Source organism: Lotus japonicus, chromosome 2 (assembly GCF_012489685.1).
Source record: "Lotus japonicus ecotype B-129 chromosome 2, LjGifu_v1.2".
Classification (NCBI taxonomy): domain Eukaryota; kingdom Viridiplantae; phylum Streptophyta; class Magnoliopsida; order Fabales; family Fabaceae; genus Lotus; species Lotus japonicus.
Genome location: NC_080042.1, coordinates 18385321 through 18398776, shown reverse-complemented (window position 1 = coordinate 18398776; position 13456 = coordinate 18385321). Strand labels below are relative to the sequence as shown.

The window sequence follows — 13456 nt, the reverse complement described above, 5'->3', positions numbered from 1 at the left end:
GAAGTGAACTATGAACTGTGGTGTTCATGAGTGTCTGTCATTCCTGAATCTTGAGATAGTGGATTTCCTTTCTTGGGTGCAAACCCTCCAGACATAGGTGAAGTTTCACTAAACTGGGTTACCTATCCTTTGTGTTCTTCTTTATTTATTTTGCTGGTTTTGTTACTGTTAGTCAGTTTTCGAACCCTTTGTCCCAGGATCGCGTAGAACATTTGTCCTGTGTGAGAACCAGAATTACAATTGGTATCAGAGCAGGCACCCTATTTTGTTTGGGTGAGCTCCAGGGAATATATTATGTTCTCAAGGACAACATTATGGATGGAAGAAGATCAATCTATATGCCACCAATTTTGGATGGTACAAATATGTTCAGGCTAATCAACACATGTACTGGCTAAGGAAGCATGGGAGATTCTCAAGACTGCCCATGAAGGAACTTCAAGAGTTCGTATGTCAAAGCTTCAGCTTCTTACAACTCAGTTTGAAACTATGAAGATGAATGAGGATAAATCCATATATGAGTTCCACATGCCTATAAAGGATCTAGCCAACTCTTCTTTTGCCCTAGGGGAACCCATGTCTGAAGAAAAGTTAGCAAGAAAGATTCTCAGGTCTCTCCCCAAGAGGTTTGACATGAAGGTAACTACCATTGAAGAAGCCCAAGACATTAGTAACATCAAGGTTGATGAACTCATTGGTTCCTTGCAAACCTTTGAGATGTCTCTTAATGGTAGGTCTGAGTAGAAGGCGTAGTGTATAACTTTTGTATCCAAGACTGAAGAAGATGAAGATCAAAGGGAGGAGGATACTGATGCAAGTATTGCAGAGGATATATCATTTCTTGACAAAGCGTTGAAGATTTTAGGCAGAACGTCAAATACAAATGTCCTGGACAATGTGAAGAATACTAAATTTCAACTGAAGGGCAAACATGAGAATGATACAACCAAGGCTATTCATGTAAAGGCTCTCATTGGAAAGTACTATTCTGATACTGAGTCAAGTGATGGTGATGAGGTTATCTCAAATGAAGAACTATTGAAGCCTACAAATTGTTACTGGCTAAGTGGAAGGAATCATGTATGTATGGTGAGAAAATGAGAAAAGAAGTCAAGGATTTGGTTGCTGAGAAGGAGCAACTTCAGAGTAATAACTCCAGCTTGCAAGAAGAAGTAAAGACCATCAGCAAGTTGCGTGAGGAGAATGAGAAACTTCATATCACAAATGCAGAGGAGGTAACATTACTGAACTCAAAAGCTTGAAGGTATGAAAAAGTCTATTGGTATGATGGAATATAGTAACTAATGTGTTAGAGGAGATTCTGGAAGTTGGGAAAACAGTTGGAGATATGGAAGGGATAGGATTCAGCTACCACAATGCAAATAAGTCTGTTTCATCTGAAAAGAAAACTAAGCAACCAATGTCAGACCCAATGTTGCATCATTCTGTACGACATGGAGTACCCTCAGTTCAGAAAATCCAAGAAATCTACTTGGAGATGTCATCACTGTGGAAAACTTGGTCATATAAGGCCCTACTGTTAGAAGCTATATGGATATCCTCAGTCTCATGATGAACCAAGGACTAATCCACAGGTAGCTCCACCAAGGAAAGAGTGGAAACCTAAAGAAGGAGTTAGAGTCAAGTTCTTCAGCGAGGAAGAGATGTCTCCACAACCATCTAGGGTGAATAGATCATATTCAAAGGATGTTGCTCTTCTTAAACCTCAGAGTTCTAGTGTAGATGTTATGAAGGAGTGGAGGAAGAAAATTTGTTGATGCAAGTTCTCTTGAAGTCTCAAATGCACCAGCAACTGTTCATGCAAGCATAGGTGAATCTGTAAGTGCAGATCCTAATGCTATTGTGCCTAATGTGATTCATAAGATATCAGTTGAATCTGTTTCTGTTCCCAATGTTGAACCCCATGTTGAGACATTAGTTGAGACTACTTCAGATGTGGAATATGGGACCCTCTGCTGGAAATCCAAACCCCATTGTTGACACATCTGAACTTGATTTCCAAATCCATCAATCTACCTTGGGTTCCGGACCATCTACCAGTTGTAAGAAGTCAGTTATGGAAAATGTTCATGAATTGTTGTCATTCTAGTGATGGTTTGTTATGGTGAGCACCCTTTGCCAAATTTGTGTTAAAAAAGGGGAGTAGTATTGGTGATTTTGAAGACTATGTTCCTTGTTTCTGCTAGTATTAGCTTTGGTCTGTAATAAATTGAAGACTCTTTCAAGATAATGCAAGTAACTGGTTGTCTAGTACTCCAAGCTGCTACTGTTTTATATTCAAGTTGTACTGGTTTAGTGGTTGCATTTGTTGGTTAGTTAGGTGTTTTTTGCTGCTATTGTTCTTTGGTTCCAACTATGCCTTTAGGAGTTTACTTGTTGTTGGTATGGATGCATCATTTTGAGGGGGAGTTCTGCCTGCTACGGGGAAGCTTTGGTTCTCTATGTTTACCCTCTCTGATCTGTGAGTTGTTTTAGACAAAATTTGACAAAGGGGGAGATTGTTGTTACATGTTGGTCTTGCATTTTGGTCAAAACAACCGATTGTCGAAGCAGATGTCGTGGCATTCTGATGCCGGGACATCTGATTCTGCGAAGCTAGGGCATCAGTCCTCAACTTAAGTTTTAGTTGTGGGCCCTTGAAGATCTTATGAAGATATGTTTTTATAAGTTACTTGAGGTTCAAGTAGCTGTACCAGAAGGGTTTTAATTGTGGGTTGTTATTTGTTGAAACAATCTTTTGGATAAAAGATTTGTTTCTATCTTTACTTGGAAAAACGCAACCAAGATCTTTGGAGATTCAGTTTTGATTTGATGGTTGTTGCAATCTGTTACTTCAGCCCATGCTAACCCTAGTGCCTATGTTGCAGCTGCTGAAGCATATAAAAGGATGAAGACCTAAAACAAGAAGACCATCGAAGCTAATTGAGAGAGATAAAGGGTTTTAGGGTTGTCGTTGTCTTTGTCCTTGTTTACTTGTGAACAAACTTTGCTCACTGATTCTATTAAAGCAAAGTTGTGTTATGTGTTCTTTGATTCTAAAACTCTGATTGGTTGATTGTTTGTTACTAATCACTGGTGCAGCTATTGAGAGAAAGTGAGAGCTAGGGGCTCTCATACTTAGGTTGAGATACTAAGTAGAAATACACTGGGTAGATTAGGAAGTGAACTATGAACTGTGGTGTTCATGAGTGTCTGTAATTCCTGAATCTTGAGATAGTGGATTTCCTTTCTTTGGGTGCAAACCCTCCAGACGTAGGTGAAGTTTCACCGAACTGGGTTACCCAATCCTCTGTGTTCTTCTTTATTATTTTGCTGGTTTTTTTACTGTTAGTCAGTTGTCGAACCGGTTGTCCCAACATCGCGTAGAATATTTGTCCTGTGCGAGAACCAGAATTACATCATCCCTTTTTCCTTGAGACAATCCTGCTCTTCTTCTGGAAAGTCTTCTGATCTTTTGTTGACATCTTTTTCTTTTAATCAACTTTCTAATGTTTGTTGTCTTGTCTTCTTTTCTGCTTTGCTCAGAATCTTCCCGTTGAAGAATCGTATCTCTTGTTGTAGCAGTTTCTTCTGTTGAGACGATCTTCAACTTCTTCTTGATCTTCCTTATCATCATTGAGTCAGACTGTCTTTGCAAGATATTAACATTGCAGATATAACTTTTTCTCTTTGCAAATCGGACCTTCTGATTAGAGCAGGTGACTAATTACTTAGACTGTCCTTGTTTGTCCCGAATTCCAATGCATATGAAATTCCAGATGAAACAAGTAGATCATAAGTTCTTAGTTCTTTTGACTATGATTGTTTGTCCTAAAGTTCAACTCATATCAAGTTCCAAGACGTAACAAGTAAATCGCATTTCAGTAGCTCTTGAAAAGTAAACAACAAGGATTCTATAATTATTTCAAAATTGCTTAGTTTGTGTAAATTCGTAATTATTTCATAATTGCTTAGTTTTTGGAACTATGAATTGATTTTCTCTTAGTTAATTAATTCTTGCGAAGTAGGGAATCAATAAGAAGGAACTATTATGTTGAACCAATGATTGAGTTGTGATATACTAAACCAAAGGGATTTGTCCGTTTGAATCTACTCTGTTAATCTGCTTTTAATTCTATGCTTACTGCAGGAAAATCACAACCCTTTCGTGTGCGTGCGGCTTAAGTGTTGAAGCTTTTGCTTGAGTGGTAATCCTTGGGAAACGACCTAGGAGTCATTTCCTAGTACTACAGTTTTGTTTTCTTAAATAATTATTTGCATCGGTTACGACCTCGATCAAATTGCCTGATGCAAATAATTATTTAAGAAAATAAAACTGTAGTAATGGGAAGTGACTCCTAGGTCGTTTCCCAAGGATTATTGGTTGCGGTAGCATTAAATTAAAAGCAGACTAACATAGTGGATTCAAACGAACAAATCCCTTTGGTTCAGTATACCGCAACTCAATGTGGTTCAACATAATAGTTCCTTCTTATTGATTCTCTAATTCATGATAATTAATTAACTAAGCGAAAATCAATTCACCGTTCTAAAAACTAAGCGTTTATGAAACAGTTATGAATTTACACAAACTAAGCGATCATACATCAACACTTATTTCTAAAACGACAGAATTAAGCAAACCATAGATTCAGAAATAGAGACGAAGAAAATTAATAACGAAAGAATTTTTCATTAAAATCAATACCTCAAGAGTGCGATATACTTCCAAAGAGATTTAATCCAGGAAGTTAGCATTTCATGGACGGAATAACAAAAGCAGTGAAGTAATATAGAATATAGGGAATAGAAGGGCAAACCCTAACAGAGCCCTAATGATAAACTGAAATTCAAAATTATATTGCAAAGCAAAAGTTGTCTCAAGTTGTTTCAGCACAAATCTTTTTATAGGGCTGGAATCATATTCTAAATAAAAATCAAATCCTAAAGATAAAATCCGAAAATAACAAACGAAAATAAATCCTGAGAATATAATCTCGAAAATAAAATTTTAAAATATAATAAAAAATACAATCTTCAATTCGACACAAATAAAATCTTCATTCCGCAATGCCCAAAACACCTTTGATGCAAAATATGACCTGAAAATAGTAATATACCTAATTAGACTAAATAATAAAAACCCATGCCAAACAAAGTGAATTAAGCACAAAGAATCATCAATAATGGAAAATTAAGATTATCAATAGTGGGTAAAATATTGTTCATCAGTATCAACGCATTATTATACCATTAACTTGTTTTAGTTTTTTATTAAAAAAAAAACTTGTTTTAGTTTTATTTGAAGAGTATGTTTTTTTTTTTAAAGGATTTGAAGAGTATGTTTACAATAGAAACAACTGTTTCATTTGTATGTATGCCTTGGATGAAAATTAAGAAGATGAATTTCAAATTAAGTGGACGAGAAAATCTAGTTTAATTGGTTTTTTGTTAGTCAAATCTAGTTTTGGTCAAAATCTTGTCCTATAGTTTTATTGGTTAATTAAGTTTTTATCTCTTGAAAATTACCATAATTTAGTTTTATTTTCTTGACGAAGAGTAAATCCAGCTTTTCCAGTATTTCTTATGTGAGCACAAACTCAGCAAGGAGTTGTAACAACAAAAAAAAAACTCAGAAAGGAGTAATTCTTAGGTGACATATATACAGGTTGGCCTGCTCATAGCAACCACAAACAAGACGGGTTAGACTGGCCCGGCAAAAAGAGTGGGCTAGAAATACTGTCTCGCCCCACCAAAGGGCGCTGGCAGGCCATTATAAATGAAAAAAAAATCCAAACATCATTGGCACGAAAACTCTGGAATTATTGTTGCGTAATGGAAACATTAGATAGAAAGAGGCCAAATTGCCATCTTTTTAGGTGCAGCATATTTATTTCAACATGAACAAGTTACTCTAAGAAACATTCATATCTTTTTGCAGCAATATGGATAATCTTCTAGGAAGATAAGCCAATACTATTCACAATAGAAAAAGGTAGAAACTAAAGCCCTGCAATATTAAATTTGTGAGTGGATTGAAAAGTCTAGAAACGATAACAATGTAACCACCGTTTTACATGGATTCTATACCTAGCAAGATTTGTCAAGTATTTATTGGTTATATGATGTATTTATGGACTTTAAAATATTTGTAATTAAACCAGTTAGCCTTTATTACAACTCATCCCAAAGTTGGTACATTAGCGCAACCGCTCCCACAGCTATTTCAGGTTCTAAACGTCAATTACCATGCATGGAATGTGAAATAAAAGAGGTGTAAACCAAATTAGGCATAAGATAACTACGGACTTTGTGTGTTTGTGTCATGACTCGTGAGTGAGAATGATCAACAGAACAAGTAAGAAAAGACAAGTGACTGAGAAAAGTGAGTGTGTGTGTTGGTATAGACACTGCTGGCTGCTGCAGCCAAGTTAGAATAGTGGGGAAAAAGAAATTTCCAGCCCAACAAACAAATGTTTCCAGACCAGCTGTGTGAAAAAATAACAACAAAGAACTCTGCAGGCCAGCCCATCCCAGCCGCATATCCCCAGCCCAACCCGCCTAAAACGTTGGCAGGGCAGGCTGAGCCCATATTGCCACCCTTAGGCGAGAACAAACCCAACATCTCTTATTTAGACACACATGCTAAAAAAATATTACAAGACAACAAAATATAAAATAAAAAAAAGAAACAGAGGTCACTTTAAATTCCTAGATGCTCGTAACATTGCTCACCACTTTATGCCTTTATCATCGCTGTCAATCCTCTTCGTTCCTTATGACACCATCTGGAAAACTCTGCATCGTTGCAAGTACCGAAAAGGTGTAGATGGATGAGAATTTGTAGCAGTGAGAGCTCAAGGAGATCGAGCTTGGGTTTTGAGCCATAAATATTGCATTTGCAGCATCATAAGCCAAGATAGTCTCATGGGAGATCGCGAATGCTCACGGATTTCAGCAACTCATTTCCCCCAAGTTCTTTGTCTCATACCTTTGTAGGTGCAACTTGCATTTTTCAGAATCTGATTTACCAGTCATGCAACCCTTTCTAGAGTTAGCTTGTGCAAGCCTCTTTAGTAGGCCTGCATAGACCAGCTCTAGAAAGGGAAGCATGAAGGGCAAATAAGACTCTAAAATTGCAAGTTGCAACTAAAAAGGTGTGTGATTGAGAACTTGGAGAAATGAATTGCTAAAATCCGTGAAACCAATTGTGGGTTGTGGCTATTATCGGGTAACATTTGGAACCGCTCATGAGGCTGCCTTGGCTTATGATGCTATATCTCATAAGCTTTATGGTTCAGAAACCAAGCTCACACTCTCAGAGCTCTCTCTGCAAATTCTCATCAAGCTCCACTGGCTATTGCAACAAATTTGTGTTTGCAGATGAAGCGGTGAGCAACGTAAAGAACGTAAAGGTTTGGCAGCCATGATAAGGTGGTGAGCAATCCTACAAGCTTATAGGAATAGAAAGTGACATATGTTTAACTTTTTTTAATTATTTATACTTTGGTGACTTGTAATTTGTTTAGTTGGTGTGCCTAAATTTGAAGTGTTGTGTTTGTGCTCACCCAATAATTACTCCTAGAGTATTCTAAGATATTATAACCACGCATGAAGACAATAATGTTGAAATAAAACCAAATTTTGTTTCCCTACAAACTGCTTGATACATGATAAAACATTCCTAGTTACATGTGCAGCAACTAAGGAGCATACGAAACACCATATATACTAATCTTTTATACAGAGTAGGAGTCATCATTGAGCTCTAGAGTGCATCTAAGAATGGTGCAGGTGCAAATAAAAAGCAGATCTACAACTATTTTTCTTAACAATTAAAGAGGAAACAATTTGTACCTTAAGATGAAAGGCCTTCTCCTCACCAAAGAACTCAACCTGTTGCAAACAAGATGCAGGAAGACATTAATAATCTACATAAATTTAAGCACAAATTCAAGTTAAGATTTATCTTTTAAACAAAAGGTGCCAACCCATTCAACTTTATTCACCTTATGCCATATGATGTGAAAGATATGACAAAGCAAAGGTGAGAAATTATAATAATGAATTTGTGTGATCCTAAAGCTTGCTACAATATCCTCAACCCCTGGTAATCTTTTCTAGGAACACACCTCTGTTAATATTTAATTAGCATGTTTCGGAAGAATAACACATGATACATTCCAAATATTGCCCACCATCATCCTTATCATGACTTTAATATGTTTAACACATCAAATCCTGTAATAGTTATTTATTAAATGTTCTATAGTCTAGGTTTAGCAAATACCAAAGACAATAGAAATGCCCACATCAAAGTCACCAAAACATTTTCAGATACGTTTAATCTCATTTATAAGTTTAAATTATTAATGTGTAGAAAGTAGTTGAAGCACTTTTATTTCCATTGAAGAAACTTACAAGGCAAAGATAGCATCATCATTCAACTTACAATAAGCTCCAGTAATATAAAACTTGTCAAATAGTACTGCAACTAATATTCATAATATTATAAAGTTCAAACAAATCTCATATTACCTATTCAGTCAACACTTTAATGATCATATAAAATTTGGCTCCTCCTTCATGGTGTTACCATTGCTATCTACGGATACTTTCATTTGACTAAAATCACCTGCAGAAGATTCAATTTCATTTTCCATAAACCTACTTGGAATGCAGGTACCTCTGCCAACAAATCCAAGACTGCTAGGACATGCTTGATCAAGTGAAGCACCAGATTTAACACCATAGGGAACTTGTCTATCAGTAACAGGCAGAAGTTCAGGGATTGGTTTCGCAGCACCAAATGTGAAAGTTGAGTTTTGAAGCGGCGGAATATTGCTATGGGTGGAGCCTATTGAACAAGAACCATAATTAATTATGGCATCACCACTAGTAAATTGAGATGTACTCAATGATTTATTTGATTTTTGTGACAATGAACCATAACCAATTATGGCATTCCTGCCAAAACTGCAACCCTGGTTGACAGTAGCAAGATTATTCACCACCTTCAAAGTGTCAGAAGCTTGAGAGTGAACTACCACACGAGATGGTTGAACATTGATTGATCGACTTTGATCCTGTATCAGAGGTGAGGGCTGTTGCGGGTGCTGCTGCTGTTGTTGGTGCCGCAATATATTCACCAGCATGTCATTATTCTGATCGCCCAACCTTCCAACGCTACTATTTGGTCCCACATAATTAATTGTATTGGATGATTGCGATGCAACATATCTTGAAGATGTGCCATCAAAAGTAACGATGGGCTGAGGGAAATTCTTGGCAATGTTGGAAGGGCATTTTTCAAGAGGCTGACCATGTGCCAAACCATGATGAACATGAGAATGTATTGGACCCTGTCTTGATGCTTCGAGAAGGGTAATCTGTCCCACCGTAGGTATTATGTTAGTAATGGGGTGACCTAAAAACTCAGCTTGAATGGCTGTAAGTGTTTCAGGGGGAACATGGCCAGAAGCAGCCAAAGCTTGTATGTCAAATCTTCCAGATGCACTCAACTTGGATTCTATAGTCCCAGGAACTGTATTTAGCATTCCAATCTGTTGCTGTGCCACTTCACTTAATCGCCTCAAATAAATTCTAAATTTCTGCCAATGGAAATTGCAGTTCAGAATGGAAATATTAGTTAAAAATACAAAACAAAGCTCATTTATCTATAATTTGGTGCCTCAGTTTGTAAAAACTATCAAAAAACATATAATATTCCAAATCCAATAACTAATTCTACTTTCTGGTTAGTTATTAGCAAAATTGATTTGGGTCTTAAATCCTACCACTTGACATTCATAAACTCACATGTATGGACATTTATCACAGAAAAATGGATAATATTCATTTGCATATATATTTTCCCTTCTTAGCTAATCAAGTAATTACATCTGCTTTCAGAAAGAGCAGAAAAAAGATACAAAACTGACAAGTTCTTTATGACACTTCTGCATATGCCATTCTTGGTCTCCCTTAATCTTAGTTTTTTTATTTTATTCCAGGGAATTCTCGTAACTATGTTTGTACATTCATAGCAAATTTAAAATTCCATTTTCAAGTCAAATCAACCATTGCATTAACTTTCAATAATGATTTCTCTGGCTTTTTTTTACATAATCCACTCAAGACAATCATCTCAGCTTGACACATCATCCAACACGTCTAACCTAAAATTTCATACCCAAAACAGTAAGAAATGATGGATGTAGCACAGTTAAACCTCTTCGGAAGTAGATTTAATAATGTTGTCTTAAATAAGATAAACACTGAGTTTTGAAAAAAAGAAACTAAAAACCTCTTTTATGACATGCGACCTCGTCAATCAATAGCCCTTCCTAACATGGAATAACAAAAGAGAGCATTGTACGTTTGAGTTTCATTGATGCCCAAAAACCATTAATTTTTTTATAAAAAAATTTGAACTTGTAGACACCTCTTTGCCTCTACGAATTAGCCATAAACACTCCTATCCTTGCTAAATCAACAATGTTAAGAAAGACTAATCATAAAAATAAACAGAAGGTAAATCGTGGGCCAATACATAATAAAACTTACATAAAAAATAGTATATATAAAAGTAAAGAAGAAAGATAGGGTAACTGGTGAGATCAGTTGCATATCCATTGATAGTAACTAAAAAACTGAAAATGGATCTCACGGAAAAAGGTAAAGAATCACTTCAACTTTTGGAATGAAAACAAACCTGCAAATGGCTTGCAACATTTTCCCTTGTTAAGTCAGGGTCATTCATCAACTCTAGAATTCTCTTTGGCACAGCCCCTGAAATACAAGTACAAGAAACAATTGATCTCCTAAATGGAAATTCATGCTTAAAAATAGTAAAAAAAAAATATATATATACGAGTTAGATTGTGCTTTTATGCTTATTGAAATCCAAAGTAGTCATAAAAGGCAAAATCAAAAGAAATGGAAAGAAAAAATAAGTGGAGAGTCATACTGTCAAGCCCAAGTTGAATCACAGCACTGACAAACTTTTCATGCAGATCTACTGACCACACTACACGGGGCTTCTTAGATGATGGGTCATCAATCTCCAATTCAATTGAAGAAGTATGTTTAGCATCACCAGAATTTGCATGTTCTTTATTTTCATTGTATATTTTCCTAACGACATGCTGCCATATATTCCTCAGTTCTTCCAGACGTACTGGCTTAATTAAATAATCACAAGCCCCATGTCTAATTCCCTTCATGACAGCACATGTTCTACCATCAACAGACATCACTGCAGCATCCATAAAAAAACCAACTTTCAATGTTAAGGACTACAAGTAAAGTAATACTATTAAAAAGAGAAACCGTGCTTACTAATAACAGGAAGATCCATCTCCAACCCAACATGTTCAAGAAGTTTATATCCATCCATGTCTGGCATGTGAACATCACTCAGTACCACATCAAAATCATCTTTCCTCTCTCGCAGAAGATTCAAAGCAACAGTGGCATCAGAGCATGCGGTAACTGGAAGACAAAATTACAATGAGAGTTAAGAAGAAATGATATTCAAATTTACAAGACTCGAAAACCAGCTGCCACCCATGTCATATACAAATAGAGTAAAGTGAAATTTGTTCAGCTTCTTACAAAATGACATGTAACAAAACCAAACCCTTTTTTCACATTCATTATGCAACATTGAACACATCAAAAATGAACACACACACATAAACCACAGTAGGTCGAGCCTTGAAGGCCAGAAAATTTGCAAGTCCTACATTCAAGCAAAAAAAGTATAAAAGGCACAAATCATATGGGTATAAGAATTGTTAATGCAAGAATATCATGCAAATCTTCCTAGGATTTCCTGCTTTCAATTAAAGGGAGAAAATGCTCAATTGTTGTTGACATTAGCACAATAGCCGTTCTCAAATCCATATCAAATTAGGTATACCCAAATAGGTGCCCCTGCAGAATTCACGTCTCTGCCGCAAGGCATAAATTTTAACAGGCACACAAAAATCTAAAATTTCCAAGTGCAACACCATGTGATCTATATAAACAACGACAAAAACAGTCACAAACAACACGAAGCATCAATTCAATCATAAAAATCAAACATGCAAAATTGACGAATTTCATCGAAGAAATCAAGAGAACAAAGTCAGTAGTCAAACTAACCGCGATAATTGCAACTAATAGACATTTTCTCAATAATCTTCAAGGTGGTGGTATCATCGTCGACGACGAGAACTCTGAGACCCACCGGGAACTCCGGGGCGGAAGTAACCTCATATGAGCCGCCGGAGCTGGTGCCGGAGTGCACTCGTTTCTGCAACGGTGTAGCCATGGTTGCTGTTGTGAGGCAACGACGTCGTTTCGAGAAACAGTGGAGAATTTGGAGTGGGGCACTGAGTATAACTGAAGAATTGAGGTGAAAGGGAGGTGGCGAAGATCTTTGTTGCTGTAAGAGGGGGGAACAACAGCTGGAGAAGTTTGGCTGAGCAGGGAGGGGGGCTGAAGAGATTTTAAAATATAACTTGATTGATTTTGATTTCAATGTATGACAAACACTCTTATATAGAGATAGATTTCTCAATATCTATCTCTATATATAAGCAAATAACTTGAAATATATTCATCAGTATTAATTAGTTATTAATATCTTTCAAAAAAAAATTAATTAGTTATTAATTATTAATTTTATTACTCATTATTACTTTTGTACTTAACAAATTTAGTCAACCATTCAGGAAAATGTTCAATAAATTTTATTATTATATTCATTATATTACTTATTTATATTAAAATTTTTAGTACATGTATATAAATGTAAAGTTGACTTGAACCAGCATTAATAATAATATTAATTGGTTATTAATTTTCATTTCATTTAATAATTATATTAACTAATATTAAGGAAAATTAACTTAATCTAATAAAAGTTATAATTATTTATAGTATCAATTCTTATTTATATTATAATTAATATAATATTTTAAGTATGAATAAGTCAATAAAAAAAGTATGAATAATTACAGTTGACTTGAACTATACATTAATCACAATATTAATTAGTTATTGAATGTGCGAAAAACACTAGAAAGGGGGTGTTTTAATAGAGTTTTTAAACAAAAGTTTTCCCCTTTTTAAGTTTTGACAAACTTAAAGATAAGAACTAGGTGCTAAAGAATATGAAGTAGAGCACACAAGTATTTTATCCTGGTTCACTTGAGATAAAAGCTCAAGTTAATCCAGTCCACCCGTGAAGGTGATTTTTTCCTTCTTCTGATGAAGGCAATTCACTAAAATCAATGAATGTTACAACTACACTTGCAACCTGAAAAGTGACTAACAATACACTAATTTTGTCATGAAGGTTCAGAGGCTCTGGAAGTTACATATTTGCCCTCCAACGGTAGCATTCCATGCAACGGAAACTACCCTAATCCTTGGAGTATAAATAGAGGCTTAAGTTGGAAGAAGA

At 35.7% G+C, this 13456-nt stretch overlaps 1 protein-coding gene across 1 annotated transcript; it reads right to left on the bottom strand.

The window, feature by feature from the left end:
- Nucleotides 1-8561: 8561 nt before the first annotated feature.
- On the bottom strand, nt 8562-12413 carry LOC130736168 (two-component response regulator ORR21-like). Its single transcript, XM_057588014.1, has 5 exons — nt 12151-12413; nt 11341-11493; nt 10970-11257; nt 10715-10791; nt 8562-9611 (listed from the first exon to the last, which is right to left on the bottom strand). The coding sequence occupies exons 1-5, from the start codon at nt 12317-12319 to the stop codon at nt 8562-8564; spliced, it is 1737 nt and encodes a 578-aa protein (XP_057443997.1). The 5' UTR covers nt 12320-12413.
- Nucleotides 12414-13456: the final 1043 nt, after the last annotated feature.

What these genes read in the sequence shown, in the direction of transcription:
- LOC130736168 (XM_057588014.1), bottom strand. Translation starts at nt 12,319, where the DNA reads ATGGCTACACCGTTGCAGAAACGAGTGCACTCCGGCACCAGCTCCGGC. An exon ending in GATGGATCTTCCTGTTATTA is followed by an intron (nt 11,258 to 11,340) that starts GTAAGCACGGTT and finishes TGGATGCTGCAG; the next exon opens with TGATGTCTGTTGATGGTAGA. An exon ending in ATGTTGCAAGCCATTTGCAG is followed by an intron (nt 9,612 to 10,714) that starts GTTTGTTTTCAT and finishes TTCCATTGGCAG; the next exon opens with AAATTTAGAATTTATTTGAG.